The sequence below is a fragment of the Zootoca vivipara genome, chromosome 13 (genome assembly GCF_965207765.1).
Source record: "Zootoca vivipara chromosome 13, rZooViv2.hap1.1, whole genome shotgun sequence".
In the NCBI taxonomy this organism is placed as follows: Eukaryota; Metazoa; Chordata; class Lepidosauria; order Squamata; family Lacertidae; genus Zootoca; species Zootoca vivipara.
In genome coordinates, this window is record NC_142596.1 from 43,701,996 (window position 1) to 43,723,338 (window position 21,343).

General features: G+C 42.6%; 1 protein-coding gene across 2 annotated transcripts; it reads left to right on the forward strand.

Annotated features, from left to right (window-relative positions):
* The first annotated feature begins 1,945 nt into the window (after positions 1–1,945).
* Positions 1,946–20,531, forward strand: RAC1 (Rac family small GTPase 1). 2 transcript variants are annotated; one of them, XM_035130954.3, is made up of 7 exons: positions 1,946–2,186; positions 10,542–10,613; positions 11,469–11,586; positions 15,014–15,070; positions 17,192–17,254; positions 18,585–18,744; positions 18,916–20,531. In XM_035130954.3, the coding sequence occupies exons 1-7, from the start codon at positions 2,152–2,154 to the stop codon at positions 19,044–19,046; spliced, it is 636 nt and encodes a 211-aa protein (XP_034986845.1). In that variant the 5' UTR covers positions 1,946–2,151; the 3' UTR covers positions 19,047–20,531. The 2 variants fall into 2 exon arrangements, with proteins under 2 accessions (XP_034986845.1, XP_034986844.1); XM_035130953.3 differs by lacking the exon at positions 15,014–15,070.
* Positions 20,532–21,343: the final 812 nt, after the last annotated feature.

Genomic DNA, 21,343 nt, shown 5'->3' on the forward strand with positions numbered 1-21,343 from the left:
GGGATGGGACCAGTGAATGAAATTCTGATGCAGCACAACTGTTTATTCCTTTGTGCAACACTCCCATCCCCTTTAGACTTTTTTTGGTCCTTTACACTAGTATAACTTCTGCCAACTTAACTTCAACTTAACTTCTTCCAGCAGGGCTTTCCCTCAGATAGTGCACATCGATACATCAGGACAAGGCATTTACATCAGCTTTAAGGCCTATTTAGCTGTGGGGTGACTAGATTAAGAACTTTGCATTTTTTAAAACAAATTTGCATTGAAATTAATGCACAACCTTATGTGCTAGAATATTTTTATGTACAGGAGTACAGAATACCTCTCTTTCTCAACTCTGATGCCATTTGTCTAGCTCAGGCATCCCCAAACTGCGGCCCTCCAGATGTTTTGGCCCACAACTCCCATGATCCCTAGCTAACAGGACCAGTGGTCAGGGAAGATGGGAATTGTAGTCCAAAACATCTGGAGGGCCGAAGTTTGGGGATGCCTGGTCTAGCCTGTTGCTTCATTCTACAGCATTTATTAATTCGTTTAAAACACAGGTAATAATAATAATAATTTATTTATACCCCGCCCATCTGGGTGGGTTTCCCCTACCTTTCAGCTTGCAATGTCCTCAGAGCAGTTTAACATCCAGAATAAGAGATATTACAGTAAAATCCATGCTGGCGTTTCCTACAGGTTTACAGGGATTTCTGCCATACTCTGCAATTTAGTGCTCTCCAGATGATCAGAGGTGTAGTCTAAAGCAACTAGTGGCCATCAGGTTGGGGGAGGCGGTAGCCCTCAACTAGCATAACTAACTGAAGTGTAAGACTGATCACTGCTTTTCTCCGCGCGCCCCCTGCGCCTGTTGAATTTTGACCTGCTAGTCAGCTGCTAGTCTTAGGAGAGCAAATAGTGTAGTCAAGAGTTGTGTAGTGGTTTTTTTTTAGAGTGCTGGGCTAGGACCTAGGAGAGTTAAAATGCTCACTTTGGCCATGAAGCTCACTGGTCTACCTGGCTGGGCAGTTGCTCACTCTCAACCTATCCTACCTCACAGGGTTGTTGTGAGGATATACTGGGGAGAGCTATGCACACCTTGAGCTCCTTGGTGGAAAAGTGGGACATAAACAAAATAAATAGTGGTGAAGACAATATTGTCATGGCGAGTCGTTTTTAATCATTTTAATGTCCTTTTAGGAACATTGCGTGTTATTTTTACTACAACTAAAAACCACTTTTCCCCGAGATGGTAAGAGATTTAGATGGGGCGCTTTGCTTAAAGAAATTATCAATATTTATTATATTAAATATATAACGAGTAGAGAATACATACACTTAAGTTTACATTTTTATTTTTTAAGAAAAATGGCTACGACGGAGATTGATAGGAAACCGTCACCGGTCCTGACAAGTACCCTCAACTCCCCTCGCGGCTTCTGACTAGGTTAGTAGCACAAAGATGGCGACCCCTCCTCAACCGAAGCCAATGTCCGAATCGGCCGGCAGCGGAAATGTCCGAACAGGAGGCGAGGGGGGGGAGGGAGGGGAAAATACTGTCCGAAGGCGAGGCGCGAGGACGCACATGAAGAGCCGAACGCCGTCGCCCCCTCAACGCCTCCCCCCCCTCCGAACATTCCCGAAAGACCGGCAAAACCGAATGCTGCCTGGAGGGGCGCTCTCCGAATAGTGTCTCTTAAAGAACAACACGACGGCCCACCCCGTCCTACTGACCCGAGTTTCCCCGAAGTCGTTCCGAGCGCGCCCGAAACGTGACGCCATTCCCTACCCTGCCCCCCCTCTCGCCGTCCAACTCCCGTCGGGGCTTGAGTGAGGCCAGGCCCTGCGAGACATTCCCGAAGGCGGTCCCGCCGATGAGGAGGGAAGAGGGCGAGGCCGCGAGGCCGGATGTGAGCGGAGCGGCCGCTTCCTGTTTCCTCACAGGCTCCGCTCGCCCGCCCCGCGCTTTGGGTGGTGGCCGTTGCTCCGGCGGCGCCGTGACCGTTTTCCCTCAGTCAGCTTCCTCTCCTCCCACGGGAAAGAGCCGAGGTCCTTTGGGGATTTCCTCCTCGGTCTCCTCCCCGCCACGACGCCTCGCGGGCTCCTCGACGAGCAACAGGAACCGGCGGCGACGAAGACGACGAAGGAGCAGCAGCCGCCCCGATGCAGGCCATTAAGTGTGTGGTGGTGGGAGACGGGTAAGTCGCCGCGGATCCTGCCCCCGGGATAGGAGCCGCCTCCTCTTCCTTCCGGCCTCCCGTATATTTGGGTTGCCAGGGCCCTTCTTCCTCCCGTTGCCGAGCTCCCCTCCTCGGCAACGGGAGGAAGAAGGGAAAATTCTGACTCAGGCGGGCCTGGATAGCGCAGGCTGAGGGGGCGACTTTTTCCTGCCGAGTGTAGGAAGCGCAGGAGGGGGAAGGTTTGCAGCGGAGTCTAATGCTGGATCTCTGGGATTATGAGAAGGGAATATACTTTTAATATACCCCCCCCCCAAGAACCCCACGGAAATGGGTTTTTTTCTCTGTGCACCTCCAAATACATGCATAAACACAGCCCCAACATAGAAGACATTTCTGTGCCCATACATACACACTCCAGGAAGAATGGGCGTCTTGTGCCAAACCCTAATCTCCACTTTTTGTGCCTTTTGGCTATGTGGGGCTGGGGCACTCTCTTCCTGGACCGAGTATGCTGAGTTTGGCTCTCCTCCCCACCCCCTGCCAGTCTCTTAATTCTCAATATAGTTCTGAGTAAACACAACTAGAATCCAGATGTTGCCACAGTGCTCAGTAGGACCTTACTCCCTTGTAAGAACTGTGAGGGTTGTAGCCCTAGTCGCCATGGTTTGTCCATGCGAGCTGGGCAGAACTTTGCACGTGGGGTGATTTTGTCCTGCAAGGCTATCTTTACTTCAGGGTAACCCCCTTAGAACTTAGTTTCATAACTGAGCATGTGTAACATGCGTAAGTCTTGTGGTACTCCCAAGGAAGTGCATAGGATCGCCTCCCAAGTCTGCCAGACCTGGACTGTTGCTTTCCCCTTCTCGTTTCTCCCCTTTAATAGCTGCTCCTAATATTCTTTCAACATGTAGTACGTGGTTAGTCTTGAGGAATTTCAGCACCCGCCCTCTGATAACGCTGCTTCTACTAGGATGAAACATAGGGTGCTTCCTGATGTTGGGGTGACTGCTGCTAAGTGCCATAGAACTTTACAGTATTCACTAACTCCAGCAGTAAGGAGAGGACTGGGCATAGAGGGGAAATAGCTACAATGCATCCAGCAGTTCTAGATGCAAAGGGAAGGGTTTCCTTCCATGGGAGGTGTGTTGGCAGCAACTGTGCTCCAAGACTTAAGGGGTCAGCATTTGCTTTTGTGGTAAAGGAAGGTAATCTCTGAAGAGATGCTTATGTACAATGAGACTAACATCTGGCTTTGCAAGTTTTGAACTGAGACAATAATGTTATCTGTGTAGATTCCAGTGAGGTGTAGATTTATTGCAATCATTAGATATGATTATGCTTCCAAAATTCAGTGACTAGTCTTGTGGGCTTTGTATGAATTGCTTTTTGCCTGCTGTAGTACTGGTGTCAAACCTCTGCTTTGTTTGGAGGTTTACAAAGGAAACCCACTTCCGAAAATCATTCAGAAGTTGTTCAAGGCTGTGCTACCATGTATATTTTCTACGTAGCAAATCTCATTGAATGAATTGGCTTGTTCCTGATGTTTGCTCAGAAGTAAGACATATTGCTTGCGTGGAGCACTTGGGATGAATTTGATGTAAAATAAAATAATAAATAAGCATTTATTTAGCAATGACTTAAGCTAGTAACTTTCTGTCTCTGAAGTCTTCACTTTTCCCATAACCTTCATACATACATATGTAGTGGTAAGTGATCAACACATTTTTTGAATTTTTCGCTGGGTTTAACTTGATACAAATTAACTTGGAGAAAAAGGGTTGTTTCTGTTTATATTTTGATGGTGTATTTTGTGTTTTTATATTGTTTTTATCTTGTGAACCGCCCTGAGGCTGGGTATAGGGCAGTATATAAATTTAATAATAAAAATCAAACAAACAAACAAATGGATAAACCTATTCTTCCCTCTAAGAACAGAAGAGCCCTGCTGGATCAGCCCAAACGCTTATCTAGACCAGCATTCTGTTTCCTATGGTGATGAACCAGATGCCTTTTGGAAAGCCCACAAACAGGACATGCAGACAGAAACCCTCTCTGCTCCTGCTGTTCCTCAGCAACTTGGCATACAGAAAATATGCTGCTTTGATCATAGACGTAGAAGATAGCCATTGTGACTAGTAGCTGTTGATAGCCTTATTCTCCTCTTTTCTGCTTTGCCACCAATTTAGATGGCTTCAAATTACCAGATGGTTTTAACTTTCCACATCTTGTGGCAGTGAATTTCATAGTTTTAACAATGCGCTATGTGAAGAAGTACTTTATTTCGTGAGTCCTAAGTGTCCCACCCTTCAGCTTCATAGGATGACTTCTTGTGCTCTCTCTGCAATTGAAATTATGCCTACTGTACTTCAGTTTGTTTGTTTATTACTTCTATAGTCAACTCCTAACAATCCTGTGAGTAGAATATATAGAGAGAGAGCTTCTTGGATGAATAGGGATTTAACCCCAAGTTTCTACAGTCCTAGTCAAACATAAGGCTTCTCTTGGTTATTGTAGATTACAAAAACATGGGTACAAGTGTACTGTATATATTTAGGTGATCCTACTTGTATTGGATTACACTGTGGTAATATTTGCTTATCCCATCACATAACATTTAGGAAAATATGTTTATGCATTGATAGTGCTCCACAAAGGTGCCACACACAGAGGAACCCTTTTTTGTTCTCCAAACTGATGTGACACATGACTTCTGTTATAAAGATTATGCCAAAATGTAGTATGTGTTTTTCAGTTATCAAGACAAGGCAGTTTCCATCATTTGTGTGTCTCCCCCCCCCCCCTCTTCTAGACGTCAGCTCAGAGGAGCATTGGAGGCCAGCTGGAAAACAAGACTAGTCTTATCCCGTTAGATTTTTTAAAAAATAGAAACAAAAATCCTGTGTTGTCTATAACTGGGCATTACAACAAATCTGTGCAGCTTCTCTGAGAAGTACAGATAACAGCTCTGCATATCACCATTGCTATCTCCATGTAATATAATGTGTAGTTTAGTCTTCAGGTTACAAATAAATCTGAAGATTCTTGTAAAATAACATCAAGATAACGGATGAAATATAATTCAAAGTATATGTATGAGGGCTGAAAGTCTAAAGATTGATGATAGGTCAGTAATTAATTGAGCTTGATAGTAAGCCAGTCATTTTACCTGTCCGAGGAGATTACTTGGAACCAGTGTTAGAAACTGAGATAGAAAAGCTAGGAGCCAAATGGCTTCTGGGACCTGGGTTGTGGGCACCAAAACAGAATGTCTAGTCGCTAATGTTGGGGGGGGGGGGTTGTCAGCAACACTTTTGATAAACATGAAGTAATATGCAATTCACATAAATGACACATTGTTAATATCACATTTTTAGCAGAAATTGTTGATACATGTTTAATTTGGTGTTTACCATAAAAATATTGGTACCATATTTCAGTTTTCAAAACACTACTCTTTATTGTTAAACTCCTTAACATATTGTCTATGCTTAACTTTGAGGCTTCAAAGCACATAGATTTTAGTAATCCTTGGAGAAATTGGATTATCTAGGCCCATTTTAGGTTGGATTTTGGTGCTGAAACAGCCTTAGTTGCCCTGATTGATAACCTGTATTGGGGGAATGTGATCCTATTGATTCACCTTGATCTCATGTTGACTTTTGGTACCATCAACAATGCACATCGTTCAGGAGCAGTGTGGTGAGGTGGGAATTGGAGGCATAGTGTTATGGTAGTTATGCTCATACCTACAATTCCACTGCCACCCAACAGCATTTCTCTGTCTTCTCCACGCAGAGGATCTACTACAGTCGTACCTCGGGTTGCGTATGCTTCGGGTTGTGTATGCTTCAGGTTACGAACTCCACAAACCTGGAAGCGTTTATTTCTGGGTTCACCGCATGTGCAGAAGCGTTTTGCGCATACGCAGAAGCGCGCTTTCGCGGTTCAGGTTGCGTACTTTTTGGGTTACGTACCGCACCCCGGAATGAATTAGGTACGTAGCCCGAGGTACCACTGTACTTGCTTGTTCTGCCTCTTCCTTCGAACATAGACACAGAAACCTTTAGTATTACTTTTAACCTTATTACTTTTAACCTCTGTTGCAAGCCTGAGCACATTCTGAACTTTGGCCACCTGACCTCCCTGCAACTGTTGGTTACTCGTATACTCCTCCTTCATGATATTTCCCCTTTCTTTCATTTCTTATGCATGCCCTTCTTAAATCTCAGCTCATCTGTAAGCTCCTTATGTAGCCACATCAGTTTCTTTAGATGCCTCCCGCTTTTCTTTCTTGTTGGAATTGTCTGCATTTCTGCATTCAGTATTGCATCTTGGACTCCTCTTTGAGTTTCTGCATTCAGAAACTCGCATCTTGGACTCCTCTTTGAGTATTTCTGACCATGAGATATCAACCAGTGATTTAAGCTTTTTGAAATTGGCCTTCTTAAATTCCAGAATGCATGTCTAACTACATTCTGCTTTCCCTTTCCTCTGTATCATGAAACCCAAGAGGACATAATCACTTCTTCCAGTGTTCCCAGTACTTCCACTTTAATCGATCAGTTTCTCCTTATTGGTGAGGACCAGGTCCAAGATAGATGATCCCCATGTTGCTTCTTCCACCTTCTGGAAAATGAAATGGTCATTGAAGAAATGGAGAAATTTTGGTGGACTTAATATTCTTGGCCGAGTTTGAATCCCAACAGATGTCAGGGTAGTTGAAGTCTCCTATGACTACTATATCTCTCATTTTTGAATGTTTGGTAATCTGCTATAGAAAAACATCATCCAAGTCTTCAGTCTGGCTTGAAGGCCTATAGCAGACACACAGTAAGGTCACTGTTGTTTCCCTCTCCTACGATCTTTACCCATATACTCTCAATTTGCCTTCCATGTTCCAAGTCATGGGTCTCTTCACAAGTGTATGTTTCCTTTACCTATAATGCTGCTACTCCTCCCATCCTGTTTGGTCTATTCCTTTTGAATAGGTTATTCATTTTGAATGTAGGTATAGCCATGTAACAGTTTCTTGGTGAGAATTGGGATAGTGTGGAAAGATGGGTGGATTTGGATAGGAGTAGTTGGGAGAGTATGCAGAAATCCTGATCACTGACACCAGAAGTTCCATTTCTGTTTTTTTTAAATAGTTCTGAGGCTCTATTCTCCAAAAATAAGAGATTACAACTTAAATATGAAAGTGAAATTTTCCGGAAGCTGTTTATTCCCACCAATTTACCATACTGTGCCATAGTCACAAACCTTTTTCATACCACCCATTGGCTCATTGGGGGGGAAATGACTTAATGTATGTAACCCATGCAGAAACATGTTGTTATAATAATATTACTATCAAGAGGCTAATATTTTATAGTGAAATATTTTGTTTTAGGTCTAACTTGTGACACACAACACAGTGCACTTAAGGGTATTTGAATAAACCATATTATGGTAATAAAAAGTGCATGTAAAAGTTTTGTTTTTGTTTTTAATCTGGGGAATACTTTTTAAAACAAAACTAGAAAGTTATAGCAGAGTAGGAAGGAAATGCTATCTTTATTTAAAACTTTCTAATCATGCCATCAAATCATTAATTTGGTTAGTGCAAGTAGGTCAGGCAGAGCATAGCTGAAGCAATGCTCACCTAACTTACAACTTTCTGACTTCATTCTATGCTTTAAAAAGTTGCACATCTAGCACCTACATTTTTCCATAGAGAGGAGTTGGGTTTACTGAGACTATTCAAAGCTTTACATGTACTGTACATGAATTGAGCGAATCATTGCAAAGTCTAAGGAGATGAAACCTTCATTTTGGAGCGGAATATCTGTGCAGAACTGATTCATAGGGCAAAGAGCCAGCAAACTGAGAAGGCAGGAAGCCTGTAGAGCTGAGGCCGGTGGGACCTGTTTGTTCTTGTTGGCATTTCCTTATTAGTTTTAGTGGAATTGCCTGATGTGCTTATAGAGTTCTTGATCCTTCTGTGCTAGACTTGAAAATCTTCCACCACTTCTTTCCAAAATGGGTTTGAGTGGTTTTGTGCTGCTTCAAATTAAAGGTAAAGGATAAAGGGACCCCTGACCATTAGGTCCAGTCGTGACCGACTCTGGGGTTGCGCGCTCATCTCGCATTATTGGCCGAGGGAGCCGGCGTACAGCTTCCAGGTCATGTGGCCAGCATGACAAAGCCGCTTCTGGCAAACCAGAGCAGCACATGGAAACGCCGTTTACCTTCCCGCTGTAGCGGTTCCTATTTATCTACTTGCATTTTGACGTGCTTTCAAACTGCTAGGTTGGCTTCAAATTAAGCCATGGTTTAAAATAAACTGGTTTAATATGACATGCAGATCAACTATTACACATTCAGATTCCTGTGTTTTCTTGATAATAAAATTCAGGCTTTTCTGCCACACTCCCCAACCCTGAAATATATCTGTGCTGTGTGGTACTGTCTTAGATAAAATTAAATTTGTGCACGAATATATGCTACTATACTGGCATTGGTCTCAAGGCGCTGGACCAACTCAGGTACTACTTCACTCTTAGTGTTGTATGCATGCTCTTTCCTGGGTGCTCTTTCCTGATTCTTTGCTGCTGTGGGGAGAAGTTAATAAATAAACCAGAGGCTACTTTAATGTGGCATCTCTCTGATCTCAGAGGATGATATCTGAGAATCTGCATTCACATAAATGAAATGGTGAGATCCTACCATTGATATACTTTGCCCTGTGGTAAGGGATCTTTCTTGGATACAGCTCTGAGGTGAACTATTGTCTGGATAGGTCTGCTATATTCCAAGCTTTGAAATGTGTGGAACAGCTATAACAGGCTGTTCAAGGAGTGCTAAGATACATAACCACACCTGGCAATGCCTGATTTCTCCACAAATGTCTATTATGCTTTGTGCTTACACAGTGACTTTCATCTTCAGAGCACTTTGCAAACACTAGTAATTGCAAAGCAATTACCTCACCACTCAAGTTAAGAAAGCTGAAGAGACTGTGACCTGGAGCTGGGATTGCAAGTTGAAAAGTTCTTCTAGTATTGAATCTAAATTGTTAAACTGTCTTCTGAAAGTTTAACAATTGTTCAAACTGAGATAGTATGTCACTGAATACCAGTTGCAGGTGGGGGAGAGATAATAGTGCAGGAGAGGTATTGCTTTCATGTTCTGCCTGTGGGCTTTCTAGAGTCCTCTTGTTGAGGGGAAAGCTGCTGAACTAGAAGGACCTTTAGTCTGATCTAGCAGGATGTGTATGTTCCCTCTTTCTTACAAATCTGAAGTTTCTAAAGAAACAAAGCTAGAAGAAACTGGAGGAAGGAGCAATAGCCAGTAGATTTCAGAAGACAGTTCAATGATTTAAATTCACTATTAAATATCACCATTGCCAAAACGGGAGCCAAAACGTTAGAGAACTAAGCTGTTTGAAAACTTGTTAACTATTATTTGATGACCAAAATTCAGATATACTATATAGAGAGCTGCAGCTGCAGCTACACAGGTTATAGCAAGAAATTGGAAAGCTGAAGATCAGAGGTAGGCAACCTAAGGCGCATGGGCCACAAGCCACCCAAGGGGGTCGTTTAACCGGCCCACGAGCTGCCCGCTCGGCGAGTCCCCGCGTGCTGCGCTAAACCGGCACAACACAGGGACTTGCTTCCGCAGCACCGGAAATCATAGCCCACAGAGGAATCTCCACTGGAGTGAACCGGCCAAGGCGAGGTAAACCTTGCCGACCCCTGCTGAAGATGGAGGAACATTTCAGTAACGGAAAATTTTAATATGGGAATAAACCTTAATGGGAAGATTAACAGAGTAAAGACTGAATGAGACAAACAAACGTGGAAGATAATTTCATATGGTTGGTGGTACAGATTCATTCTCTAATCAAGAACGAGTGAAATTGGGATCTCAACACCAACTTCACAAAAACGGTCCTGGAGAAACTTGATAGGTTGAGATGATGATGATGTTGTTATTATTTGTACTCCACCCATTTGACTGGGTTGCCCCAGACACTCTGGGCGGATTCCAACAAATATAAAAGCAAAATAAAACATCAAACATTAAAAACTTCCCTGAACAGGGCTGCCTTCAGATGACTTCTAAAAGCCAGATAGTTGTTTATTTCCTTGACATCTGATGGGAGGACGTTGCACAGGGCGGGCGTCATACTGAGAAGGCCCCCGGAGCTGGTTCCCTGTAGCTTCACTTCGCATTCTGAGGGAACCACCAGAAGGCCCTTGGAGCTGGATCTCAGTGTCTAAACCAGAGATGAAACAATGCACTTCTCTTCACATTTCCCCTATATATTATGAAAATAAAGATTATCATGTGATGGGCTCTTATCAGGACTTTTTCTTTCTCTCTTAACAGTGCTGTAGGTAAAACATGCCTACTCATCAGTTATACAACCAATGCATTTCCTGGAGAATATATACCCACTGTGTAAGTATTTCCTTTTGTATCTTTAGCAGTTATTTGTGTCCAAAGGGCTGCAGAGCACTTGACCTGCCTCTTTTTACAATAGTGAAGTAGGTTGAGCTGAAGGAAATTGTATCCTAGGACACCCAATGAGCTTGGTAGCTGAGGATGAGTTGGACTTGCATCTCTGACCACTGGTTCACAGCCATAAACACACAGCTAATTGTTCAAACCTTGTAAGCAGCAGTCTGTGACACCCATGTACTTTGAATTAGTTTGCTCCTAGCTGTGCATGTTACATGTCTAAAAGTCATATATATGTCAGAAGAAAAGGTGTGTTTACCTCAGTCATATTATAGGGTGTATTTGCCAGAGGCTGAGGATATGCATAGGTGATGGAAAATGTGTCTGGCCCTTTGTAACCAGAGAAACAACCCTTTAAATAGTATTTCAGTCCTACTGTCTACAAACAGAAGGGAGTAGTGTTATGATTGCCTGCCTGTGAAAAGCTAGCATATCTGGAAAAAAGTTATTTGGATGCAATATTAAATAGCATGCAAGGTATAGGATTTGGGGGAAGCAACATTGACTGAAGCAAATAACGACTGTAGAAGAGCAAAGTCATGGACTTAGATAAATCCCATTTGCTTTAATGAGACTTGCTCAGGAGTTGTTCCTAGTGGATTAAGCCTCATGTGACAAAACATTTTAAAGTGTTTTATATATGTGAAATACACATACGTGGCACCTAAAACTCAGTGGAGAAGGTGCCACGCAAATCCCTTTAGGTGATAATCCTGCTCTAAAGTGACAGCAGTGTGATGCACAGAGGGATAGGGTTTAAAGAGAATACACTAACTTTCCCTCCTCACTCTGTAGCTTCGACAATTATTCTGCCAATGTGATGGTTGATGGAAAGCCAGTCAATCTGGGCTTGTGGGATACAGCTGGACAAGAGGACTATGACAGACTACGCCCGTTATCTTACCCGCAGACAGTAAGCTTTTATAGTGGAAGATTTGATGTGTGTGTGTGTGTGTGTGTGTCTAATTGCAGGCTTGCAGAAGATTAAGGATGCTTTCACTTTGAGTGTAAAATGTGCTGAACCAACATGCCAAGACACTTAACGAACTGCACAGGGACTATGGTGAAGCCTGCATTAATCCTTGCTAGTCTAAGCAGGGGCTAGTAGCAGCTATGTGAGAAGCAGAGTTCAAAAGAACAATTGTTGAGCAAACTCTTCCCATTAATTGGTGTCTGTCTCTTGGTAACTTTCCGACCAGTTCTAATTTACCGCTGCAATCCCAAGCCAGCTGTGTTAGATGCTGGCATCTGAAGATGATCTCCTGGAAATGCCTCTTGTGTAAGTTCACATCAGGAGCATTTTCAGGTGTAATGTCTTGCACAGCCAGTTGAGCAGGTGGTACCGGATCATCATGTCTGAACAACAACAACATGCCTGCACAAATTTCTTTCCCAGGTTCCTTTCAGACATGATCTCTTGCTGCCAGCCAAACATGAAAGTAACTTCATCTTTACTTGGCTGTGCAGCATTACCATGTCTGAAGCCATCCTGATGTAACTCTTGTGATAAGCTTTTACTTCTGCATGATGATTCATTTGTTTCTATGGGGCTCGTGAAGGTGAGCTTCCGGTGGGTGTCAAAATCTCTAACCCTTAATATGCAGGTTCTGTAATTGCAAACTCCTTATTGCAAAAGCTTTCTGCCTCCTTACTGTTATTTAACCACTGTTGCTAACGTTACATTTTAACATGCAAAAATGCTCTAAAATGTTTAGCTTGCTCATCTTGTGGAGTTGTTGCTCTGCTGCTCCCCCTTTTTTTTTAGAATGGAATTTGAGACTGCATTAGTAGTTTCCCCCTGGAACAATCCATTCCTTCCTTTGGCTGAGCTTGTTGTTTAAGTTTCTGATTTAGCACAGTGTCCATTGGATCTCAAGGCTGAACGGCACTGCCGAAATAGTTACAGTCAATCTGTGCTGTGCTTAGAATATTCCAGAACGCCACTGTTAAATAATCTAGGGTACAAAATAGTTTCATCAGCAAGGCCCTTGATGGGAGGTCAGCAACCCAGCTAAAAAGCAGCCTTTGTTCATTCTTGCTGTTCAGGCACAGTCTGACACTATCATTGCTAAGCACTGATGTTCAGCTTTTCACTGGGGGGGCAAGAGATGAATTGTGACACAGGGGCTCATTTAAATGAAAATGTGAGCAAGGCTATAGCTCTGAAGTGAGTAGATCTGGATGGCATAGTAGGGGCAAAATGTATTGGCAGCATTGGGCATGAAATATATTTGCAGCCTCCTTGCATGTTGCCTTCTGTGCTGCCATTTGTCTGTTCTTGCTGTTGGGGGCAGGGAGTACAGAATGAATGATGTAGTCTGCTCTTAAATTCAGTGAGCGGCTACTGTATCTCAATTCGTCCAAATTCCACTTCCCCAAAGATACTAATTACTCAGGTTAATTCCTTGTTCTTAGTTAGCATTTTTCCCCCCTCCTATATGATAAGATTTCAAGTGAAGAATTTGTCTAATGAATTGGGTTATAACAAAACTTCATTGCACATAGATAAAATCAATAATTAAATAAAACCGCACCCAGAATAAAAGCAAACAAGCAACAGAACAGGGTGTATATAAGTAATCCGTTTGTTTGTAAGCACATCCCAATACCTAGGTACATTTTGATGGGTAACAGCATTTGCTGCATTAAATTTTGATCTTGCGTTCTGTGCAGCTCCAGAAAATCTTGCAGCTCTGAATGGAACATATTGCTCTCCATTAGACAGGAAGCAAATAATTTCCCCTAAATCTTCAGTAATGGCCAAACCTACAGTAGTTCACTGAATTTCTTCCTGATTGTTGTTTGGTTTACACTTTTGCCCTGTGCATAGACTGAGAGTGAAAGTCTCTTTTCTTCATCTCATTCATGCTGTGGAATTGCTTAGGTCACTGATTGTGGAACACAAGTTGAGCAAGAGTGCCTGGCCCAGGGCACCCTCTGCTCCTTATGGCTCAGCAGAAATTCAATCAGAGACTTCTCATATCATAATATCAGCTTTTAAAATGAATAGATAATGGTTCACGGACTTCAGAGAAAGGGAGCAGAGCTTTTTCCTAGTGCTTTCAATTGATGTAAAAAATTAACTCTTGCCATCCAAGAAAGTAAAAAAAAAATGCCAAGCTCTTAGTACTGTGACCTTTCCCAGCTTGGTTCATGAACTACTTTACATTTCTGAAAAAAAACAGATTTTGTTCCTTGTATCTGCTCATGTGCTCTGTGAAATAGCAAAATAGGGTCTTTTCTTTTCAGGGCTTCAGACTAAGGGGCTGGCAATACATTCTCATTGGCTATATTGCTGCTTCCAAGAGAGCTGCCGGAAAAGCCAGAAGGAAAACAAAAAGGGGTTCTTTGTTCCAAGAGAGACTCCAGAGTGCAGAGTGACTCATCTGGGGCAACCACAAAATCATGAGGAAGAAGCACACCTCAAACGTGCAGCTGAGTTACTGTGTTAAGCCTTGATGAAAAGAGATCAGTGACTGTAGCGTCCAAGTGTCTGTCCTACTTGGATTTGCTGGCTTGTCCTCATCTGTTAATAGGCCAGATGCAAATTAAAGATGAATTAAGTGCTATAGCACCTAGAGAACAAATCATCTTTCCAAGGATAAAGTTGCCAAAAGACTTGGATATTGCAAACCTAAATCACCTTTCTGTGCTTTGAAACCAAAATATTTAGCTACTTTCCAGACATGCTCATGCAAATACATACTTGGAAGTTCAGGGAAGGGCATTTCAATGCTTTGGGCCAAATGTGATGAAGCCTATAACATCATGTGCCTCTAGCAATTGGCAGAGCTTTCCTATTGCAATCAAAACAGATTTCTTAGAAAGTTCTGCAAATGCACCATTTTATAATAATTTCTAAATATCCTTTTTTTGAGCCCATTATTTCAGTTGAACTTAACTTCCAAGTAAAGCATGCTTAATGTTGTTGCGCTTGGAGTTACATGTTCAGTTGACTTGTAAAGGCGATCATTTCTGGCAGTGCCCTAGCTCAGAAAACATGTATCTGTGGGGGCATCCCCAAAGGCTTCTCTGCATCAAAAATCAACTCCCCTGAAAATCCATAAAAACATTTTTTTAAAAACTCAACCTCTTCACATATAGAAAAGAACTCAGCTTAGAACACTTCAGAAAACCAACTTCTTTCAGGTAAAGGAGAGATTATTGATTTTTATATAGAGGAAGTTTCATCACGTGCTTCGCTCACATCCAATTCTGACATAGTACATCCCCAGAAGGACTGTACTATGGTGGCCTTATAGGAGTGGAAAATGATGAGCAAAGAGCTTATTTTTCTTTTAAATCTCTCCTAATCTTAAGTTGTTTCATGCTATTACTAGGTTGAAGGAACGAATGGTAAGGAATTAACTCCCAGGGTGAAACGTCAACCGTTCTGCGTATGTAAAACTTTCAACCATTATGCTCCAAGCTCTTTCATCTTCTTTTGCTGCTTCTCCTGCTGCCATAATCCTGGCTCCCCATATTTTGGTGCCCCTATCCACCTTACGGTCCCAAACATCCTTTGAATTTCTGCTTCTCTTAAAAGTAAAACGTGTTATTTAACAAACCACAGCTGTCACATCAGACCAGACTCTTATTGTACCAAGGACATTTACTTCAAAAGGCTTCAGCTAGTCCTTTTTCCTGAACGGGAAAACCACAGAGTGTCTGGGATTGGTGGAAGGAGAAAAGGACAAGAGGCACTTCGATATCTGGCAAGCTGGACGAGCTGCAGAGGGGCTCTGGGAGCACATGAGTTTACAGCACTGCTCTTCACCAGGTGTCCTGCTGCATGGATAATTATTGTTGCAAGCGCTAAACTCTGGAGGTGTCAAGGTGCTGACCTAACAGCCTGGAGCTGCAACCCAATCAACTAACACTCCGAAGGGCCTCTGATTATTTGGTGGCCAAGTTGTTACCTGTACGTGGGGTAAACTGGAAGGGTGTGTGAAGGAGGCTAGAGCAGAAAATAATGACTTTCTCAATGTGAAGAGTTAAGCAGGAGCTTGCAAATGGAACTTGGGTGCTCGAGATTTGTTTGTGTAACTTCCCCAATCAGCATCTAAGACTAGCAGTCACATCAGCAGAGAACTACTTAAGGACGAGGTATACTAATTGCTGCATCCTAAGATGTTATGTTATCCTGAATTTGAGTGCCAGGAATTTCAGAGTACTTGGAGCAATAAGGCAGGGTTGGTCTATTACACAAACAGCAGATGAGATGGCAAGACAGTGGAACCTAGGGTTACGTACTGTCCTCCTTACGAATGCTTCGGGTAACGAGCTCCGCTAACCCGGAAGTAGATGCCCCTAGTTGCGAACTTTGCCCTGGGATGCGAGTGGAAGTCGTATGCTGGTGGCGCGGCAGCAGCGTGAGGCACCATTAGTGAAAGCACGCCTCATGTTAAGAACGGTTTCGGCTTAAGAACGGGCCTCCAGAACGAATTAAGTTAGTAACCGGAGGTACCACTGTACTGTTCCTGGGCTGTACCACGTATAGGTGGTGTTTGAATACTCCCCTGTAGAAAGGGGTGAAACATCATTTCAGGGAAGAAGCCATGCTAGAATTCTTTTTTACTTTCATGCTTATGTCCTACATACAGTGATATTTCCCCCTGCAAAAATCATTCACTCATGCAATTCTTCCACCTGTAGTCCAGGAAAGGTTTTGCCACCATCTGATGTTTGTGTAGAAGAGGGGTGGCAAACCTGTGGCCCTCTAGATACTGTTGGACTTCAGCTCCCATCTTCCCTGACCATGCTAACTAGGTCTTATCGGAGTTTAAGCCAAGCAAATATCTGGAGGGCTGTAGATTAGCCAGTCCTGCTGTAGACCAGACATATGACCTATTGGAGCAGAATGGTCAGGACAGTATCAGTTGCACATAGGCTTAGGCGAGATTTCCCTACAATTCTACAGTCAGCTTTCCTCTGGCTGCTCTTGTCCGTTTCTTGAAATAGGCAATGCCTCTGTTCTAGGTAAATCACCAGCCCCCAACTTCCCCTGGTCTGTAAGAGAAGAACTGGGTTAGTAATTGTAAAAGGAAGTAAGTCCTCATGAACTCTGGGGTGTACTTCTAGGAAAGCATATTTAAATATTATGCTCCTAAGCAGCATAAAAGAGGCATATTATATTTCCAGTCTGTGGCCGGATTAGCAACCTTATTGGGATTTAGAGGAAACGGCAACAATTTCCCCAGAAGATTCCTAAAGTAGTGTGATAGTGAGCCAAATGATGTGAGTGCATAAATTAATAGGTTAGAAGGTAACTGGGATACAGGGGTTAGGATTCAGGTTGCTAAATTCTTCCAGGATTTTCTCGTGTTTTAATATTGCATTGCAGCTTTAACTGGAAAGAAAAAGGAGGTTCTGGGGCTCCTGTGCTGCTGGCTCAGCTTGCTGTCCATTCACAACTGGAAATGTCCACAAGTGGAACTAAAAGTCTGATTATATGGAAAACTCGTTATACCTGGAAAGTAACCACCAGAGACTAAGATTCTTAAAATACTGTTTTTCAGGATGTGTTCTTAATTTGCTTTTCACTTGTGAGTCCTGCATCCTTTGAAAATGTCCGTGCAAAGGTGAGTGAAAAACTTTGGGAGATTTTCCACAAATCTTTAACCTTCATTATTTTACAGCAGTAAAATAAATTAGTGGTTTGTTTTGTTTTGAATAAAATCTTCAAATTAAAACTGCAAGAGTGTTGGTTTCTAAAAGGAATATTTCAAGGTGAATACAGTGGTACCTCGGTTTAAGTACACAATTGGTTCCGGATGTCTGAACTTTCCCATTGAAAGTAATGGAAAGTGGATTAATCTGTTCCAGACGGGTCCGTGGAGTACTTAAACTGAAAGTACTCAAACCGAAGTGTACTTAAACCGAGGTATGACTGTATACATAACTGTTATTTTAAACACAAGTGGTTGGATTTTGTTATTACCGTAGTTCTGCAGCATTTGAGAATATTTTTGGGGGGGAAGTAAAATATGAATGCCCAAAGTGCCAGAATGCCAAATTTTGATACTTTGGGCTGCTGTCATTTGAAAGGCAACTGGAATGCAATAGTCACTTTTTCATCTGCAAAAATCATGTTGGTAGTTCCGTTTTTGTTTTTTTGAAAACAAAATTTGTATCAACCCCCCTGCCATTTTGTGTTAACATCCAATGTGAAAGTTTATGGCAAACCTCATTTTGGGTAAGATATAATAAAGCTATTAGTCAACATTGTTGGACGATGCAACTACCTCCTCAGAGTGTTTCTGGCTTTTGGAACGAAAACCCTTTTGAGAGAATGGCTGGGTAGCCATTCTACCTGGATGCAGCAGGATGAGAGAGAGAGAAACTACACAACTCTCACCCATCAGCTTGGCTAGAACCAACTCATTTGGCTTCTCTCCCTGAACTGTGTCCTTATTTTGTTAACCCCCTAGGGGACATCAATTGTGCTGTAAAATTTATTTTATAAAAATAAAATAAATAATAGTACCAGTCCTCTTTGTTTTTCCAGTCCCCCTTCCATTCCTTTTGTATCATTTCTGTTTGGTTGTAAGCTTCAGGCAGGATCTATGCTTCATCCTAGAAAATGTCAAGTGCATTATAAATAAATCTAGCTGTTCCTGACTGGTGGATTGGGTCTCAGGGCTGTTCTAGCTGACGAAAGGGAAAGGCTGGGTCCTGGAAACTCTTCTGCTCTTTTGGGGGGCTTCTGCTTAGAGGTAGAGGAGGTGGCTCTTAAGCTTGTTTAATGCATTGGAGGCTCATCATTTGGTATACAGTTGGTCATGCCTAATACTTGCAGGCAAATGATGTGAATTTCAACCCAACGAATACCTATATTTTTGTTTTCTATTCTTAATATGCATGTTCTGTCTGCATATACAGAGAAGCTAATCACCCCCTTTTTCCTTCCAGTGGTATCCAGAAGTGAGACACCATTGCCCTAACACTCCCATCATCCTAGTGGGAACCAAACTTGACCTCCGAGATGACAAAGACACCATTGAAAAGCTGAAGGAGAAGAAGCTGACTCCCATCACCTACCCACAAGGCCTTGCCATGGCAAAAGAGATTGGTAGGGCTTTGATCTATCTGTGTGAGCGCTAATAGTTCTTGTAGAACCTAAATTCAGTTGGTTCTCAGTGGGTGGGGTGCGGACTTCAGCCTCCATTTTGACTTGCTATTCCTTGGGGTTGGGGTGTGTGGATTTCTAAGTAGCTCAGATTTGTTCTGTTTTTTCCTGCAGGTGCAGTAAAATACCTAGAATGCTCAGCACTTACACAGCGAGGCCTCAAGACAGTCTTTGACGAAGCTATTCGAGCAGTTCTCTGCCCCCCTCCTGTAAAGAAGAGGAAGAGAAAATGTCTGCTACTCTAATGTAGCCCCCAGCCCCTTCCTCAGAACCTTCTGTGCTTTGCTTGGAACAATGGAGCATTCACAACAATGTCAAGTTCTTCTGTTAAAAAAAATTAGTTCTCTTACATCAAAATTTTTGAACCAATCATCACTTTCTCTTTCCCCTTTGTTTAAAAAGTTAGATTTTGTTTTTCTTCTACTAAAGATATCCTTTTTTAAAAAAGACAAACCTATATAAAGCCTTATCCCCCCCCCCCAAAGTCCCTTTGCTCAGATTAATCGAGTGTTGCCAAATTACCTGCTCATCTATGTTGTATTGTTGTGCTTTGTAGATGGAGCACGCAACCTGTTTGTTTGTTTTTTAAGACGAACAGGTGTCGTTAAAGATACTAATGTTTATTAGGAATTGCAAAACTTTATAGGTTTCCCTTGCGATTTCCTGTTGGTAGGAAAATGCTGCTGTTTAATACACTCATCCAACTGATGGTCTTAGTATCTTTCTTTCATGCCTGAACAACCGCAATAATTGACAGCATACATATTCCCTCTTTTTTAAATTAAAAAAAAAGAAAGTTTTCCTGTTTGTTAAGGACTGTGATTTAAACTTTTCCTTGAAATGTATTGTCTTCCTTGAGAGCAGTATATTGCTTTGATTGGTGAAAGATACCTGGATTAGTCAAGGGAAACTGCCCAACAGTATTTTGACACTGTAAAGATCAATTTACACTACATTGTCCACAAGTTGGTTAAACTCAGTGGATTTCTCTCTTGTGTAATAAAACCAGTAAACTGAAACCCTCTGTTGCAACTAAGCAGTAACTGAAGGGGGAGGTTGGTATTTTTTATAGATCACTTGTTTGCATTTTCCAGTAACACATTCATTTTGCTACAATTTTGAACTGGTCATTCCCTCACATGTTCTTGCTAGACGCTTTATTGTAGAATTTCTTCTTCCTGAGCAATATAACTTGTATTTTAAAATCTTTCTGATATATTTGCTTTTTTTGTAGTTTTAGATATATTCAAGCATAGCCTTGTTTCTGTTCCCCCCCTTCTCCTGTCATAATAGTATACATGCTTTTTTGAAAGGCTTCCTTTAGTCTTCAGGTGACTTGATGTAAAAATCATGTTCAGCAGATTTACCACTTCTAGTACTTTTTTTATATTTCACACCACCTTAATCATCTTCCTTTAATGTCACCATTTGCCAGGTAACCTGATGCTGTAATTTTACTAATGCTGACATCGCCCTTTCGACCTCGCCTCCTGTTGATTGATCTACTAATGGCAGTTGATATGTGAGGTTCTGTAACCTAGTGCTAACCATGTTCCATACATCCCAGATGCTGGCAAGAACACAACATTGAGCTACAACCTTGAACTACTAGAACAAAAAAGTAAAATAAATGGAGTTTGCAAGATTGTGAAGTTTTTACATTGATCTTTTTGGTAATGCAATTTAGCAGTATGTTTTGCATGTATGACTTAATAAATTTCTTGAATCACGCTGGTGGTCGAGCTTGAATTTGTGAGCTGAATTCATATATTGCAGAGGTTTTCAACCTTTTTGAGTCCACGGCTCCCTTTACCAGCTTTCTGTGGCACCGCTGTGGGGCTCAGGAGCCCAGTTATGTCAGCCCTTCTTGCAGAGCTGGCAGCCTCTCACCCTTTTTCAAACACCCTCCCTTGTGGAGTGTTCCCTCAGCCCCCTGATCTCTGAGCTGCCCCCCCCCCACCGCCACAAAGAGAGGTGCCTCCTCATACTGCTCCACAGGGGTCTGGGACTTGTCTGTCCATTCCCTATGTACAGAGTAAGGGCTGGCAGACTGGCTTTCTTACCCACATCAGCTCCTGGCAGCCAGCACCACCTAGCCAGGTGGTACCATTCACCAGAGGCACCATTCACCTGCCAAGGTTGTAGTCAAGGCAGCTGCAACAAACAGCTGTGCGAGCCTTTGGGAGGCAGAGACGCAAGAAGGCATCAGAGAAGGGAGGGAAGGAAAGAGGGACAGAGGCCAGTGTTTCCCACCCACAGCAATCATTCAAGGCACTCCAGGGTGCAACGGCACACTGGTTGAAAACCACTGACAGATTGAATCTATTGACACAGACGGATTAGTTGATCCAGACTATTTTCCACTGAAAACTAACCTAAGACACAACTGAAAGAGCTAAAGGGTACCCCTTGCTCTGGACCAGCTTGATGCGCTCCAGAGGTTTGGACTCTCATTGGCTCCCAACAGAATGGCCCAAGTATGAGGACGTGGCTGCCATTTTGCTCCTTAGGAGGGAAAGTGCTGCTTACAAGACCACTGCTA